A 17,792-nucleotide genomic window follows, 5' to 3' on the forward strand; every position below is an offset into this window, starting at 1 on the left:
ACTACAAAATATGAAACGTACTTTGGAGAACAATCATATTGAAGGTTCCCTTTCACAAGAATCTAGTGTAAAAACATGCACTGACTGTAACAAGAATGTCATACCCCACTGGTGTAGCAGTAGTATCTTCTGAAGCACACAACAGCTCTAAATAAGGCATATCTTGGAAAGTGGTTTTCTTTGCTTTTTTATTGAGATTAAAAAAAAATTACAAGCAAGCTTTGAGAGGATTTCATGCATGAAAACCTTAAATGAGCTCCTCATGAAGATCTATGTGTCATCTTATCCTAACTATTTGTGACCTACAAGATCAACTTAATGGAAAAACATAATCTTCAGAAATAGTGCCAAACAGCATTGCAATACAAAGGACCCACCTACAACATAAACTGACCACTCGCTTACACCTATGTGAGATTTCAGGTTGAAGGCCACAAAAGATGCTGACAATAATCCCGCCATGGCTATAATTACCCATCTGAATTCCTCCACAGGAATAATTGAGAGAACCTGCACATTGGCAATGAATAATGAAAAAGAGGAGAACGCAAAAAGAGTTAAGCTTCAAGCAGGGAAAAAATTAGTCCCCTCTCAAAGCATCAATACATAAAAATCAAACCCCAACCTCCCCCCCTTCCCACACCGAGGGGGAAAAGCGCAGAGCAGAATTCGTACCGAGGCCGGGATGAAAACAAAAAGGGAATAGCCATACAAGCACCAAAGCTGAACGATGCCCAATGATACATCAAGGTATTTCAGCAGGAAATAGATAGCCACTGGCAGTAAAGATGTGTAGCCATAGAATAGCCCTGTTGCCCAGTTGACCTTGTTTATGTCAAGTCGCCACGATTTATCAGCCAATGGATAAGTTGCATAATTTCCAAGAGCCGCTGCCACAAAAATCAGGGTAGTACAAATCCAGAAAGGTCCATACCTGCATTAACAGAATCTCCAGTCATGTCATCCAATTCAAAGACAGGATGAGTGGAGAGAACTGTAAACCATTGCAAGACCTCAATATTGCACCTTCAAGCATGTAGTCCACCTTATTAGCTGCAATGATAAACAAAGGTAAGGCAATTTATCAGACCAAAATGCATTCCTAGACAGTCTGGAAAAGACATGACCATGCTCATTCACACATGCCTGCATTGGCATCAATGGACATCAATAACCTGGAAATTGTCATCTCCGTTGATTTCAATACAAGATTCTACCTCTCAAGAAATAATCCCTTCGTAAAATTTAAGATGAGACATCGTTGTATAGTACAAGGGCAGAGTTAGACCCATGCTCTTGAATTCCAAAAAAGGTTATGGCCCTTCTTTGCCCCTTATTAAGATCCATGTGAGAACACAATATTTCCTTGCAAAATTTTGGAAACGTGAGCGATCTTGTTTCTATTCACTAAAGTTCTAACATGACCACTCTGTCATGAGGAGATAGAGTGAGACCCTCTGACATGCAAGTAAAAAGGATCCCTTTTTTCTCAGCATACTCTGCACCTCCATCTTTATGCTCTGCTATTTTCCTTCTACTGTGCAGAAGTAAAGCAAAAATGTATTTATCCCATCATTTCTATTTTATGTTTCTGGGCGTGGGTTTTTTTTTTTTTTTTGGGGGGGGGGGGAGGGGGGGGGGGCGGAGTGTACCCGAAAGAAAAAGGTCTGATTGTAGGTTACCAGTCTTTGGTTTACATTACTCAACTTCATGTTCAGGCTCAGCTGGTCAACCAGTAGTTTCAACTTCATGTTTAGACTCAACTAATCCATCAAGTACTCAAATTCGTTCTTCCCTTTGTAACTGATCTTTAGACTAGAAATCATCTAATTCTACTGTTGAAAAGCAAGAATACTCACATATCAGGATTGCGACTGGTCCTCTCCAGAAATCCTCCTCGATTGGGCAAAAATGACTGAAAAATCCTCTGCCACACTTCTGTTGTGTCCACATTGAAGTAAGGTCTATAAGTAGTTATCCTGAAGATTCCTCGACCTTCATATCCTGAAGATTCGTTTTCCTTACTGCCAAATGGGTCTGGATGTGGGAAGAAACAAACAATCACACTTGTAAGTAGAATGAAGGATCAATCTATAAGTTCATGTAACCACAGGGCTGAGCCTTTTCATCTTGTTCTTCTCTCATAACCCTTTTTCCTAATTCTATAAACTGTTCCCTAGAGACCTGAGAACGGTCTTAGTCATCTGATACAAATTGGAGCACATTTCAATCATTGACAGGAGAAGAAGAGTCAAAACATTTTAAAAGTAGACGTAACTTTCTGAGGTCGCACCATGAGAAGCATCTTGGAGATGTGGTTTGGATTCTGCTTGGTCTATACACTCTCAAGCACAGTTCTTGGGAATCATGATTCTTCCTCTCGCAGGAAGATAGGGCATGCATGGCAGTCCCATTCCTACACTAGTTTCTAGTTTCTAGTTTTAAGTTTACCTCTATTTGATATAAAGCAGGACACATTTTGTTTTCTCCACAATCCTCTCCCATTTAAAATTTTTTGGCAATGAAAGAAATCAATTCTCCTGAGAGCACCAGCAATAAGAGCTTGTGTAAACAACTTATCTTTAGAGTTGTTATAAATAGGGCCAAACGTCCGTTTGCCGCTTGTTCAAACAACTGAGAGCACCAGCAATAAGAGCTTGTTTGTGAAACTGATCTTAAAAGTTGTTATAAATGGGTCCAAACTCCATTTGCCATCTAATGAAGCTCCTTCAAAAGCATCTCCATGTACTTTCAGGGTTACTTTAAAAAGATGTCAAATCTCATCCCTAACTAAAGTTCTTTTTACTTAATAGAGGAATCTTTCTTCCTTACAGCACGTCTAGCACAAAAGATGAGCACTTCATAAGACAGACAGTCTCATTATAAATCAAATACCATCCAGCTCAGTTGCATCAAGCTCCTAATTCAGCCTCAACTATTCAATCTTAATACAAGCGTCAGATCTTCCATAATATTCCACCTATATCCCAATCTGCAACTATGGTCTGATGAAAGCTCTCAATAAAGCTTATATTTCTAGGAGAGTCTACCAATAAATGAAGACCGAAACATTTTTAAGTAGGAAGGATGAAAGTCTGGAGGAATGTCTGAACATTTTACTACACACACAAGAAAACAAATCCAACAACTGTTGAGAATCTCTTACCATGGTGAACTAGGAGGACAAGAAGAGCTTCATAATAGTGCCTTGAGCTTATTACATACGTAGCTAAGGAAGGCCTTTTGTTGTAAGTTTTTTAAACATTAAATTGAATAGGTGGCACAAAGGCTTCATAAAGTCGTCAATTAAAAATGGGTTGTTGATAGTTCTGTCCCTAAAAGATATAACCGGGGTCTAAACCTGGAGTAAGCATCAACCAACAGCTAATGGAGGAAAAGGTGACGGAGATATCCAGATGCATATGACATTCGCGTCTTAATTGAGACAATTAGGACTGTCATGGCTATTCCAATAACACCTAGGGTAGTTTCCTACCCTTTAACGCGCTTCAGTATTGCTTCCTCTTGTTCATGATCTCTTTCTAGAATATCGTGTCTTGAGCAATACTCCAAGCTTCACATTAAAAACACACTTTGTGAATTCTAGGATATAGCCATTTCTAAGTATCATTGGAAGACCTTTCCAAGGCATCTTAAATGGTTTTTCACAATTGTTAAAACACAACATTTTGTTTATTAACATAGCCATAAAATCAATCAAATAATTGGAGAAGGCCTCCATCAAAAACCCTGGAATGTAGAGGGTGCATCATCACTAGGAAAGGCATCAATATAATATGCATTTCGCCAAAGAGAAGTGTCATGAATTCGTGTGTCTTATAACAGGTTGGCATTGTAAATAGGTTTCCGATTGGGTTTTCAGTCGGAATTCAATGACGACGTATGTTTGTGTAGGCCCCCCCTTAATGAGGAGAGCTAGGGTAAGCCGTATGATAGGACATTTATCGAGACCACGCAATGGCCAATTTTGTATGAAAGGCATGCAAGGGATAGATGTTGTTACCATCATACTGGTTTAAATGGCTCTGAAAACACACAGTTAGCACCTTAAGCCAGTTTTACTATGAGTCACTTTCAGGAAGTTGGCTCTTTTTCTGGTCAGCTGAATGAAAGGGATAAGTAGCCTACGAGGTTGGCCAAACAGACAGCCCTTGGGCTATCTACTCCTCCACCCCTCTTTTTTATCAATAAGCTGAAGGTTCTCTCTTCTTTAGGGGATGGTTTGAAGACAAGATGGTTGTGATCGCTGCTGGTTTTTTCAGCATATGTGGAAGGAGGTTGTAACATGCATGAGAACTGATCTCGCTTGCCCATGCTATCTACAAAATGCAGAACCATGAGTGCTAACTCGAAAGAGAGATATAAACCCATTGAACATGCATAAGATCCATTACCACATATGCATAACTGATACACATCGAAAGACTTGGGTTAAACTCACTATCTACTTGGCTGGCATGGCTGCTGAAACTGTAGGGAAGGCTGAGTTGTTTATGCCTCAGGGGCTGAACTATGGATGAAGGGCTAGGAGTTGTTGAAACTATTGATGAAGGTTCTATTTTTTGACCCGTTTTGTCATCTGCTTCTTCTGCAAAGCCAACTGATGCTGCTCCTGTGCAAATCTGAATGCTTTTGCTCAAAATCCCTATGATTCTCCTTTGATCTACATTGTTCTGCTTTTATAGCAGCACTTGTAGCTGCCTTCCCATGCCTTGACTTGGCTGAAGTATAGGCAGATATCCATGCCCTGGAGCATGCCCCCTTCGCTGAAGTTGAAACAAAGTTTAGGTCCACAGAAACCTGCTACAGGAGAGTGCTTCTCATCTCAAGGATGGAGATCTGAATCATTGATGTGACCACCTGTAGAGGCTACTAATGGATTGGGCCACCATATCTTGTCCCGTGTCAACTTTGTTGTATCAAAGACTGCACTGCTGAGAAGAAAAAATAGATCCTGGGTTTAAAAAAGCCAGCTACTAACTTCTAGTGAGAAACTGTGGGAATCATCAGCCTCCTCAATCACTGACTACAATAGTTTGCTAATTCACCAATGAGTTTATGGTCTACAAGCCATGGCGTACCTAGGATAACATCTGTTGGTCCCAAACTCATGACAATGAACAATCGTTGCTGCTTTGTCGTCCCACTAAAATGGAGCTCCATATCAGGGGCTACTATATGAGTACTAACTGGGAGCTGAGTGGTACAAAATGTCTTGTGCAACTGGAAAACTGTCTCAGTGTGGTGGGAGGTTGACCTCGGCGACCAGAGAGTCATTGATCAACCCCTCCAAACTGCCACCAGCAAAGAAAACCATGACTTGGATCCTCTGATCTGGGCATAACACATGAGGACACCTGTAGCTAGAGCATATGGAGGTGCTGACAGTGTGGAAGGTGGTATTAGAACAGGAACAGAGACAAACTACCTTGACTATCCTCTCTTCTACTGAGTTTCTGCCACTATCATGACAATGGCGACCACACCTGGAGCTACAGAAGGTCCTGCTAGAAATAATGCTGTGATGACTGCACTATGTCGCAGATGTAGATGAGAACAATGTGGTGTGTCATAGTAGAGACATTCCTTATCATGCCTCTTCTTTCCTCAACAACCACACTTACTAGATTCTAGGGTGGTGCTATCTGTCATGCTGCTAAGCCTACTGTAGAACCTAGGGATAACAGTCTTGAGAATATATCAAGTGGTAACACCAAGGAAAGAAAGTTCAAAGGAGCCATGATGCAAAACAGGCTGCTCCAGAAGAAGATGCATACGGGAAATAGGGGAGAGGATGGTATTGTCACCCTACCTTGCTCATAATCACCTCCTCCCGAAACATCACCTCTTTTCATTTTACTCCATGATATGTTTTTGCTTAATACATAAATAAGTACCTAAAGATTAAGAAACTCTTGCATACTCCTATATCCACATGAAACATGAAATGAGATCAATTAGTCATTTACGATGTACATATTAATATGCCAATCAATTTACATGAGACGATACAATAACAAACACTACATAAAGTATTCTCCAAATCATAAGAACCAGCTGCTAGAGAGTGGAATTTGGTATGTGTTCCTTGTTCAATATGCAACAGGCTCCTGGCTGCGGAGAACCACCATCTAAGAAAACCCTAGCACTGACATAATCCCCCCCCCTTAGAAAATGAGCACCTTGCAAATGATAGGGGACGAGCATTTTCTGAACGATCTTCCGAGCGTCAAGCGAAGGATAAAAAAAGCTTCCAACTATGCAAAAATATGGCAAAAATGGATCAAAAGAAAACATAGTTTCACTCAGAAATATGCAAAGTATTATAGCAATGCCTATTTTATACACAAATCTTTATGTGAATCTTTAGGAATGGTGAGAACATAATGGGATGGCTTTTGAAGAAACCCACATGTAGAGTAGACTTCTCTATGAAAATCCCCTTGTGATCCTTCTTACAACTTTTACTTAATAGGAGGTGACATTGAAAAACCTCTCTCAACCTATCTGCATGAAAGGGTTTCTTTAAAGAAAACTCATTGAAGCAAGCCTTTACAAATCCACACTTTTGGGGACCATTTCAGTAGAGCTTTGGATCCGGATTCGGCACATGGACAACAGAGATCTATTTGTTGCAGTTTGCTACTTCCCCCTTGAGACCTCCCACTTTGCTAGATATATTCGAGGTGAGGATGAGACATCTCCATTTGCTGCCCTTTATCAGTCCATTGTTGACTTTTCTAGCCACGGAGAAGAACAAGTTGGGGACTTCAACGCGAGGACAGGCACCCGTCAAGCACCATTCTTCTACTTTCAGGAATGATTCCACTCTACTGCCAGACATTGACCTTGAGGATGCAGGTATGCTACGGGTTTCGGCTGACATACGAGGTCCGATCACATCTTATGGGTAGGCCCTATTAGACCTCGGTAGGATGCATGATCTCATTATTTATAATGGTCTTGACAGATGGCCCACCTCAGTTGGCTTCACGTGCTTTCCACATGGGGGAGGCTTGTTGATTACATCATGGGATCCCCTGCCTTCACATCTCGCATCACTGATTTTACCGTAGCACCTCTCCCTCCAAGGGCTAATCATACCTATCTTTTCTTTAGCATTTCCACTCCCCGTCGCATAGCATCTTCCACCCCACTAAGTTCTTACTCCACCTATCATGATATACGCTTTAACCGCGATCACTCACCTATTTACTCTAGTCGTCTGTACATACTTCTAGCTTATATTGACTTCATACCCCTATTAGAGGACCGTGCTGCCCTGGTCACCCACTCACTACACGAGGCTACCCTTCACGCTTTCCCTCACACCACCCGCTCTATCCACCCCCTGGGACCGTACCTTGTAATAGCTGATACGATGATGAGTGTAAGGCTTTACGCCGTCAACTCAGATTCGAAACCAAAAACAGTCTTCCAAGTGAACCAAAGACGCTACGTGAGTATCGTCGACTGGTACGTAGAATGAAACTAGACTCCGTTCGCCGGAACGAGGAGGAGCTACTGAATATTTTATTTAGTAACAACTCTAAGGACTTTTGGGGGAGATTTCTAGAGGGATGATCCTCCTCACCACTCACTGACACTCAGGTCTGGTATGATTATGCACGTACACTTTATGACATCCCAAATCGGCTAGTCTCTAACCTCTCACATATGCCACGCCCCACATCCTGCACCCTCTTCACTAAGGGGGGGGGGGGGGGTAAAGGATGTCATAAAGAAACTTCATAATGGCCGAGTGAAGGATCATGAGAGACTATGCACTGAGTTCATTGCATATGGGATTAACCTCCTAGCCCCGATCTTAGCAAAGCTCTTTAATGAAGCTATTTGTTTGGGGTTTCCACACACCTCGACCATTAACACTATCTCACCCATCCACAAGGCAGGGGATCCCATGAGCCCGGAGAACTACAAGACCATTATGATTGGACATGTCATGTCCAAGATTTATGAATCAGTACATACTTGATTCCGAGGTCAAAAGATTTGCGGAGTATCAAGGACTTAGAGCAGCAGGACAGGCTGGATTCCAGCATGATCATGGAACCATGGACCACATTCTCACGCTCAAAGGTATCATCGAGGAGGCGAGGGCACGGAAGCAAAGGGTTTATTGTTGCTTTGTGGATTTCCGCAAGGCATTTAACACGGTTCCGAGAGCCCGCCTCATACGGCGCCTACAGGATTTGGGTTATGACCAGGAGATCATTTGGGCTGTCATGGCACTTTATGAGAGAGTTTCAGGCAAAATCTAGGCACGATTTGGGTGGACAGACGAGATCATGAGCACTATCGAGGTCAAACAAGGGTGTCCATTATCACCTACCTTGTTTGGCCTCTACATTGACGAGGTTGAGACAGTGATGCAGACACAGGGGGGGAGGTTGCTCCCTCGTGGGAAGCTGATCCGGATATTGCTTTACGCAGATGACGTGGCTCTCTTGTCTTCCTTAGCAGAGGGGCTCCATAGACACCTTGACGCACTACAGTCCTTTTGTAAGTCTCATGATTTGAAGGTCAACCTGGATAAAACCAAGGTTATGATCTTCAATACATCTCGAGCCATCATGTGCCAGGAGCAGTTCATATTTGATGAGTCACCTGTTGAGATAGTTTCAGCATACACTTATCTTGGGGTTGTCTCTTCCAGACCCATCTTCACTATGAGACCTGCAATGCAGGCACGCTTGAGCAGAGGATATGCTTCATTGGCCAGACTAGAGATGCAATGCTTCCGCTCGCACTTTCAGGATCCACGGACCAAGGGGTTGCTTTTTGACTCCTTTGTCTGTTCAGTGGGGATGTACGACAGTCCATCTTGGGGGCCAGACTTGTCGGATATAGAGTGAGCCCGTGTGGAGCGGCTACAGGTTCTCATGTTATCACGGATGATTCATGGTAAGCCATCCGTTCCCCACCATATCATTTAGGCTGAGTTTGGGTCACCCCCATTACAGCTTGATGCTGCATTTCAGGTCATCACGTATCTATATCGAGTCAGGGAGTATGGGGACTACACCTCTGGGTGTAGCAGGCTACCATGGCTAGCACTGTCCTCTTCTATGGCACTTGCAGTAGAAGGGGACCAGAGGTGCTGATATGCACGCACAGAGAGATGGTTTGAGCGACTGGGGCTAATAAGTCTCCATCCACTCCCTACTATGTACTTTTTGATGTGACATCTAATCCTATCTACTCTCCCTTCCTCCTTCCTACCTACTCTCCCTCTCTCTTCCCTACTCCCTCTCTTTCCTACCTCATTCTCTCTCTCCTGCCCTTTCCTCTCCCTCTTCTCCTCTCTCTCTCCCCCTTCTGCTCCTCTATCCCCCTTTCTTCAAATCTGTCCTACCCCCCCTTTACTACATTGGTATCAAAGCTCTGCTCTCTGGCACCTTTGCTTCGCTCTTTCACCCTTCCCAATACTATGCCACCACCAACCGATAACACTCAGATAGGGCTGTAACAACGACTGACTTATGTGCAATAAAAGACTTGTGTGCTAAGCTAGCAAACGGGGAGCGCACATGCTAGTCGCACAACCTATAGCCTAGAGTAAGAACTTGAGAATTGAGCGCACAAGGTGTGGCTGTGTAACACTAGGCATGCAATTGACAAATCAGGCCAGCAAGCTTCGACGCCAGCATCGCCAAGGGCTTTAGAATCATCAAGCTGTGGCAGGAGATAGCATTTGCCAAGCCACTCTACAACTGGGTCTCCCGAAAACAACATCAAAATACATGCTTTCGTGAGCTCAAAAAGGGCTTCTTGTTCCCAAGACAGTACGCGACTGCCAGACAAATCCATTGTGAGCAGCCCGTCTATTCAGGAGCTGCTCTGCAAGGGTTTACCCAACAATCTCGATCTACAACCCATCCGTCGCTCAGGCCCTCAACCCCTCAGCCATTAGCCGGTAGCTGCTCGTTAGTTCGCCGCTTGTCACTCAGCCCTTAGCTGCTCAACCCGTCAGTTCGTCGTCGCTCTTTTGCGCTCGTCACCTTCCATCTCTCCACCACCTGCGCTATGGATTTATGCCGTCGCCCATCTCGCCTCCCGAGCCTGCACCTTCGTCTTCATATGTATTTGAGAGTTTAAGTTAGTCGGGGTTAGGTTGGTTAGGTTAGTTTAGGTTTGGTTAGGTCTAGCTAGTTAGTGGGTTGAGTTACTTTGTTTAGGTTTAGTTAGTTTGGTCTGGTTAGGTTAGGTCAAACTAACTAGGGTTGAGTATCTCATGGGTTGGTTAGGTTAGACTAACCAACAGTCCTAACTGCCTTAGGAGTCTTAGGTTATTGCTGTACTAACTGTCTTAGGTGACTTAGGGAACCCCCCCCCCCCAAAAAAAAAAAGGGAGGGTAAACAGTTTACTTTCAGCCTCTTTTTAGGGGCTTTTTAGAGCCCGCGTTTGGAGCCGTTTTGAAGCTTCTTTGACGACCTTTCTTCTGAGTCTCTCCATCGACATTTTCGCGTTTTCCACACACTATCTCTGGGGCTCATTACAGCAGGGTTTTTGTTATCCATTTCTCCTTGCCTACATTCGAACTCTCTCTCCAGGGCCAGTCTCCATGGCACCGAAGCGTGTTCCTCGTGATATATCGCATGACTTTGATGAGGCTGCTCAGTATGAGCAAGTGCCTGCCATAGTGGTTGCATCCACTGGTGGTGCAGAGGTTCCTTCCACTCAACCTCTCTCTCACTCATGCTCCTGTGTTGGTATGCCCTGATTTTTCACGTACTTTCATTGTGGAGGCAGATGCCAGTGGCAAAGGATTAGGGGTTGTGCTAAGACAGGAACACAAGCTAATTGCTTTTGAAAGCAGGAAATTGGATGCCAAGGAACTGGATTATCATGTGTATGATCAGGAAATGTTGGCTATCCTCCATGCTTTCAAAAAATGGCACCACTACCTGTACGATAGCAAAATCAAGGTTAAGATAGATCATAGGACACTCAGGTATTTCCTTACGCAGCCCAACTTGTCAATGAAGCAGAAGAGGTGGCTAAGTTCAGTCTTATGATTTCGACATCAAATATAGAAAAGGGAAAGAAGACGTGGTTGTAGATGCCTTATCCCGTATGTGGGCTTGCAGTTTGTTTGCCATTTCTACCATCTACCAAGAGTGGATTCATGGTATTTAGGAAGAATACATGCAGGATTCTAAGGCAGCTTCCATATTTGTGGAGTTACAAAGGCCATCGAGCCAGGGGCATGCTGAATTTAAGCTGCATAATGGGCGGTTGTGGTGCAAGGACATAATTTATTTGGTGCCAGATTCAAAGTACCGACTACTGGTCTTACAGGAAATGCACTCATCTCCTATGGCAGGACATGCGGGTATTATTAAGACATATGAAAAGGTCAAACAGAGCTTTATATGGGATGGCTTGTGTCGGGGTTAAATTTGTCAGTGAATGTTTGCCCTGCCAGCAAAATAAAGTGGACAGCCGGTTACCCGCGGGTCTCTTGCAGCCATTACCTATTCCAGAAGGCAAATGGACTCACATTGCTATGGATTTTATCACAGGGTTGCCTTCCACAGAGTGGGGATGGGGTAGCATTTTTGTGGTGGTTGACAGAATGACAAAGCAGGCCCATTTCATACCCACTAAGACCTGTTATTCAGCATCGCAGGTTGCTTGGCAGTTCATCGAGCATGTTTTTAAGCATCATGGTTTCCCTCAGGAGATTGTCAGCGATAGAGATGCAAAATTTATGGGTCACTTTTGGCAGGAATTATTTACAGCAGTGGGTACTTCTCTTACACCTAGCACTGCTTACCACCTTGAGACGGATGGACAGTCCGAAAGGGTCAACAAATGGCTGGAGGAGTATTTGAGGCATTTCTGTCAGGACACACAGAAGTCTTGGGATAGGTGGTTAGCACTTGCTGAATTTGGTTACAACAATACCAAGCACATCTCTATTGGCATGAGCCCGTTCAAGGTATGTATGGATGCACAGTGGATATGCCATCTTTAGTTGCAGACATGGCTGTGAAAAATCAGCAAGCAAGAAATGACTTAGAGAGTATGGATGCCCTTCTCCAATTGGCTAAAAAGAATATGCAGGATGCCCAAGCCAAGCAAAAGAAGTACGCGGATGAACACAGGAGGTATCTGTCTTTTGAAGAAGGGGATTATGTGCACTTACGCCTCCATAAGAACCGTTATGCCTCGCTGAAGGGTAACACCAACACAAAGCTTGCTCACCGGTATTACGGTCCCTACAGGATCATTCGCAAAGTTGGTGAGGTGGCGTATGAGTTGGAGCTACCCAGGACCTCCAGGATTCATAATGTTTTCCATGTGTCCTTGCTGAAGCCACATATCGGACAGCATGTCCAAGTCCTTCCTGAGCTACCACCTATGGATGAGGAGGGCCACATACTCTATGTTCCGGAGCGCATCATGGGTTTCAAGGATCACGTACTCCAAAACAAAGTCTACACCGAGTATCTTATTAGGTGGCAGGGACTCCCTGAGGATGGGAACTCATGGCAGCCAGAGAGCATTGTCCAAGACAACCCCTATCTCCTACCGGGCTGATTATTATTTGCTGTTTGCTGCACCTATTTAACAGCCCGCATATGAAATTTTGAGAGCAAATTTCTATGGGAAGGGATGGCTGTAATGAAGGGGGGAAAAGAGGCCAAGTTAGAGGCCCTTTAGGGGGAAAATGTGGAGGGACTATATAGGTCTCCATCCACCCCCTACTATGTACTTTTTGATGTGACATCTAATCCTATCTACTCTCCCTTCCTCCTTCCTGCCTACGCTCACTCACTCTCCCTCCCTCTTCCCTACTCCCTCTCAATCTCTCCCTCTCTTTATCTACCTCATTCTCTCTCTCCTACCCTTTCCTCTCCCTCTTCCCCTCTCTCTCTCTCCCTTCTACTCCTCTATCCCCCTTTCTCCAAATCCGTCCTACCCCCCCTTCACTACAACCGTGTGAGCTCCCAGTGAAGCTTAGCTTCTACAGAGATCACTTCTTACATATCACAGCGGAGGGTTTCATTGACCTCCCAGGATACGCGCAGATCTACTTACCCCACTCACTGAGGATCTCTATTGGGCGGCTCTTCACATAGACTTCGTATCGAGAGCGACAGAGCAGAGCGACTACCTAGGGAGAGGCACATATGCACATTATGTGACATGCAGGAGGTTGAGACAGACACAGTGAGAGGATACTTTGAGCACGGAGACAGGAGCATATTTTTTCCTTGGCTGATCCCTCTCAGAGCTCTATCACGGAGTTTTTTCAGCCAGATCACATGGACCCCCACGAGACGAGGCCTTGACATGACCGTGAGCTAGAGCCAATGACCCGACAGCTCAAACAGAGGGTTGACACACAGATCACACTTGGGGACATCCCCTCCTTGTTTAGAGTCAGAGCCTGACCGACAGGGGTCACAGTAGCCCTGGTTAGACGCAGAGCTATGACCAGGAGACGTGCTAGGGCTGCACTTGTGAGTGGCCGACAACACTTTATCGCCGATTTCATGCCCCCATTGCCTCATCCACCCTGATGTCCAAATGACGATGATGATGATGATGATGATGATGATGATGAGATTGATATATAGTCGACCACCGACATGACTATGTTGTACTTAGGACTTAGTACTACCATTCTGCATTTTTTGCATTTTGCATTGGTGTGGTGTGGATGCTCATTTAGTAGCTCCACCAGCACAGCTGGTTTGTACCAGGTTTTTCACAGTCTCATAGACCCATCAGTCTTCTGAAGACTTTAATAAACTTTCTTTCTTTCTTTCTCATAGGCTTGCGAGGCCTCCAGAAGACGGTAATACATCTCTCTCTCTCTCTCTCTCTCTCTCTCTCTCTCTCTCCCCCCCCCTCTTGTGCACGCACGCGCTTTCTCTCGCAGAGGTTCCTCGAACAGAGAGCCCCATCCCCTCTCACAAACACCAAACCTAGCACTCCTATGCACGCATGTTGTATGATGTCCCTGACCAACCAGCACCCGACTTCTCACGTGTACCACGTCCCAATTCATCCACACTTTTCAAAGTCCGTGGTGTCAAACACACAGCTTGGAAGCTTCACAATGACCGAGCAAAAGATCATGAGGGACTATCGTTGCATTTGGGATAGATCCCTTGGCCCCGATCCTAGCCAAGCTCTTCAATGCAGCAATTTGCACAAGCTTCCCACAAACTTCGACCCTTAACACCATCACACCCATACACAAGGCAGGAAGGCCCATGAATCTTTAAAACTACAGGACTATTATGATTGGACATGTTATGTCCAAGATATATGCATTAGTTTTCGACGCAGAGGTTAGCTTGGTTGCAGAGCTTCAGAGATTCAAAGCCATGGGGCAAGCAAGCTTCTGGGTAGATCACGGGACCATGGACCATATACTCACACTTAGAGGGATCATCGAGGAGGCTAGGGCACGGAGACAGAGGGTGCATTGTTGCTTTGTGGATTTCCACAAGGCCTTGACATGGTGCCGAGAGCTTGACTCATCAGACACTTACAGGAGTTGGGATACAATCAAGAGATCATCTTGGCAGTCATGGCACTTTATGAGAGAGTCTCAGGTAGGGTTCGGATTGGTGCAGGGTGGACACAGGAGATCTTGAGCACCATTGGGGTCAAACAAGGTTGTCTGTTATCACCAACCTTGTTCGGCCTCTACATAAACATCATCACACACACTGCACACGCCGATGACAAAATCTAAAAAGTTGCATTGGTTTCTTTCTGGAAGAGAAGCAAAGCTTGGACAGACTGGTGGAAGGAACACAAAAGAATACAGCCAGTCCAGTTCCCCTTTTTTCATAAGGAGCCACGAGCCAAAAAAATATGAACACAAAGCTGTAGTAGACAGAATCATAAAACATTCTTCCACGAACAGGCAAACTTCTAATTGCGCCAATCGTAGATGGAAAGCAAAAATTATGCGATGCAGATATAGAAGTTACGGCGTTGCTATTGGTTTATGTACGTATGATGATTTCAAATTGTCACCAAGTTCTTACGATGACTTGCCGCTTCTATAAGTGTCTAGTTTGGAATGCGAACAAGTTATAGAGGCTTTGCACAAGAACGGAAATGTGCGTTAACTCGCTGACATTCCATCTTCTTAAAAGCTTACATTTGCTTGGTCTCTTGAATAAATTTGCCTGTGCTGTGCAAAACTTGATCCGTATTTTGAAAGTAGTTGTGAACGTTTTGTAAAATTTACTAGACTCAAGTGGGACTTGCGTACCGTCTGCTTCATGACCCGATGGAGATGATCCCAGCAATTTGCCATTCTGTGGAAAAGTTTCCAAAGTCTGATTCTGCATCCAGGGCCCACATTGCACGTTTTGTTAAGCACTCTTTAAACACGAAAGACTACCTATGAATTGAACTTGTAGTCTACTTCACGCACTGAGTAGAATGATATCTCAGAATCCTATTTGTAATCATTTTTATCAGACTGGAAGCACATAGAAGCCAAAGGTCTGTGGATGGTGAATTCTGTTAACACTCAAAAGGTAAGACTTAAAATATCCTCATTCTTTTAACAAACAATGCAGGTAAAAAATGTGCTGTAGATTACAATCAGATTACAAAGCATTCTAAATACGATAGCGGGTATTCGGAAAGATAGCTACAGGCCTCTTTTAATCGTGCAAACGACGAGATTCTCCCTCAACATACTCACAAAGGGCGACAGTAAATACAAACAGAAGGGACAAGCAACACGTCACGTCCCGAAATTATACTTGCAAACATTACGACAGATTGGATGCTACTGTGAGGGAATTGAAAACACATTTAAGACTGATTGCATACTGGGACTGATTCAGGAAGGTTACTGGCTGATGATAAGCTGCTGTATCGACCAGGCAATCTGTAATTCGAATCCGCTTCGATAGCTTGTTTAGGAGTAGTGGACTTCATCGAAATGGCAATCACAGAATCCTGAGGGACGTCCTTTGCTTTGCAACTCTAACTACTGGGGATGTACATGTGACGGTTCAATGAATACTTGTTGCCACTTGGCACAATCTCAAAGCCTCTTATGATGGCTTTCCCAGCTTGCTCAGCAGCGGCAACTCAGGCGGTTTGCGCATCCGCCCACCTCAGCGGCTGAGTTGGTAGTTGGCCGTGTGTGTGTGCGTGTGCGTGCGCACGAGCGCGTGTGTAATTTCCCCCAAAAAAGTGTGCGTATGTGAGAATGAGACTTTAGGGACATTAACACTCATGTGCTGAAGCCGATCGGAGAGCGAGGCGGGAGATAGCTAGCAAGCCGTGGTTTTAAACCAGGAACGGACATGTAGTGGCATGCAAGCTTGATTTGGAAGACCTTAAGCCAGAGCTCACCGGGCCTGGCGAAAGGAGGGTTGTATTTTGTTTTTTACCGGTTGTGTTCCATCCCTGGTGGAGCTGGAGGAATTCATTTTGTATGAGTGCGATGTTCCGGCACTGGAATGTATTCAACAAGATATTCGGGTAAGAGGTGCTTCCTCCTTAGATTCGTGTTAGAAAGTCTTAGACGAGTTGGCTGGTAGGACGCTTATGTTCTCCAGTGCTACGGTGCTGGTTATTCCCTAGAGCCCGTCTTTTTGCATTGATGAGTTCTTGTATCACGAATGCCCACTTTGGGTGGGTTTCCCCAACCAAGCTCTGTGGAAAGGATTGCTATGGCTCTTGGCAGGGTTCTGTTGGTACCTCCACCAATGAAATTGCTTTCAAATGGAATGGATAGATAGGGTGGTGGGGCCACAATGTGGAACTTCAAGCACTCGCATTAGAATGAAGTGGAGAAGCTCTTTAGGGTGTTTCTGTGCGCCGAAGAGGATAGGAAGAGGCGTATGCATTATATTGCCTAGGATACCCTGAAAATCGAGAAACAGTTAGGGGGTTTTGGATTACTAGATATCTCGTGCAAAAACATTTCACTGCTACCGTAGCAGTGCTCCTTGGGTGGTAAGGGGACGAGCATTTTTCGAGCGAAATCTTCTGAGCGTCCGAGCGAAGGAAAAAAAAAAGCTTCCAACTATGCAAAAACATGACAAAAATGGATCAAAAGAAAACATAGTTTCACTTAGAAATATGAAAAGTATTATAGGAATGCCTATTTTATACACGAATATTTATGTGAATCTTTGGGAATGGTGAGAACATAATGGGATGGCTTTTGAAGAAACCCACATGTAGAGTAGACTTCTCTATGAAAATTCCCTTATGGTCCTTCTTACAACTTTTTAGTTAATAGGGGGTGACATTGAAAAACCTCTCTCAACCTATCTTCATGAAAGGGTTTCTCAAAAAAAAACTCATTGAAGCAAGCCATCAAGGTAGTTTCGCCAGCGAAACCACTTTGAACAAGGTCTTTCAAAGTAGTTTCGCTGGACAACACTTTTAAAAGTGACATAACTTTCACATCCAATGTCCAAATATAGTCATTCAGCCACTCAAATTGATTGGAAAACCCCATTTGAGCACATCTATGGGGTTATATTTTAGAAAACCTTGCATATATAGTATTAAATATTACATGTATTTTATGAGAGTGATATATAAGCCCAAGTTAGTACTTATTTACAGTAATTTAAACTTCTGTACAACCATGTCCATATATATCTTGTTATTAATACTATAAAAACACTTGAAAGATATAACCATATGATATAAATGTGTTTAATAAGTAATTATTTATGTATAATATTATTATATTGAGAGTGATTATGAGGGACGTTTCTTAAATGAATTATTTTTC

The 17,792-nt window shown here is 43.9% G+C and overlaps 1 protein-coding gene across 1 annotated transcript; it reads right to left on the reverse strand.

Moving 5' to 3' along the window:
• Positions 1 to 262: 262 nt before the first annotated feature.
• LOC147905611 (uncharacterized) lies at positions 263 to 15,981 on the reverse strand. The gene is made up of 5 exons (XM_087380928.1): positions 15,863 to 15,981; positions 15,291 to 15,363; positions 1,860 to 2,037; positions 676 to 934; positions 263 to 510 (listed from the first exon to the last, which is right to left on the reverse strand). Exons 1-5 carry the CDS (start codon positions 15,968 to 15,970, stop codon positions 316 to 318), a joined length of 813 nt encoding a protein of 270 aa, XP_087237054.1. The 5' UTR covers positions 15,971 to 15,981; the 3' UTR covers positions 263 to 315.
• Between the last annotated feature and the right edge of the window lie 1,811 nt (positions 15,982 to 17,792).

This window comes from Dipteris shenzhenensis, chromosome 1, assembly GCF_047967505.1.
Source record: "Dipteris shenzhenensis isolate YYH24624 ecotype China chromosome 1, Dip_SZ_1.0, whole genome shotgun sequence".
Taxonomy (NCBI): domain Eukaryota; kingdom Viridiplantae; phylum Streptophyta; class Polypodiopsida; order Gleicheniales; family Dipteridaceae; genus Dipteris; species Dipteris shenzhenensis.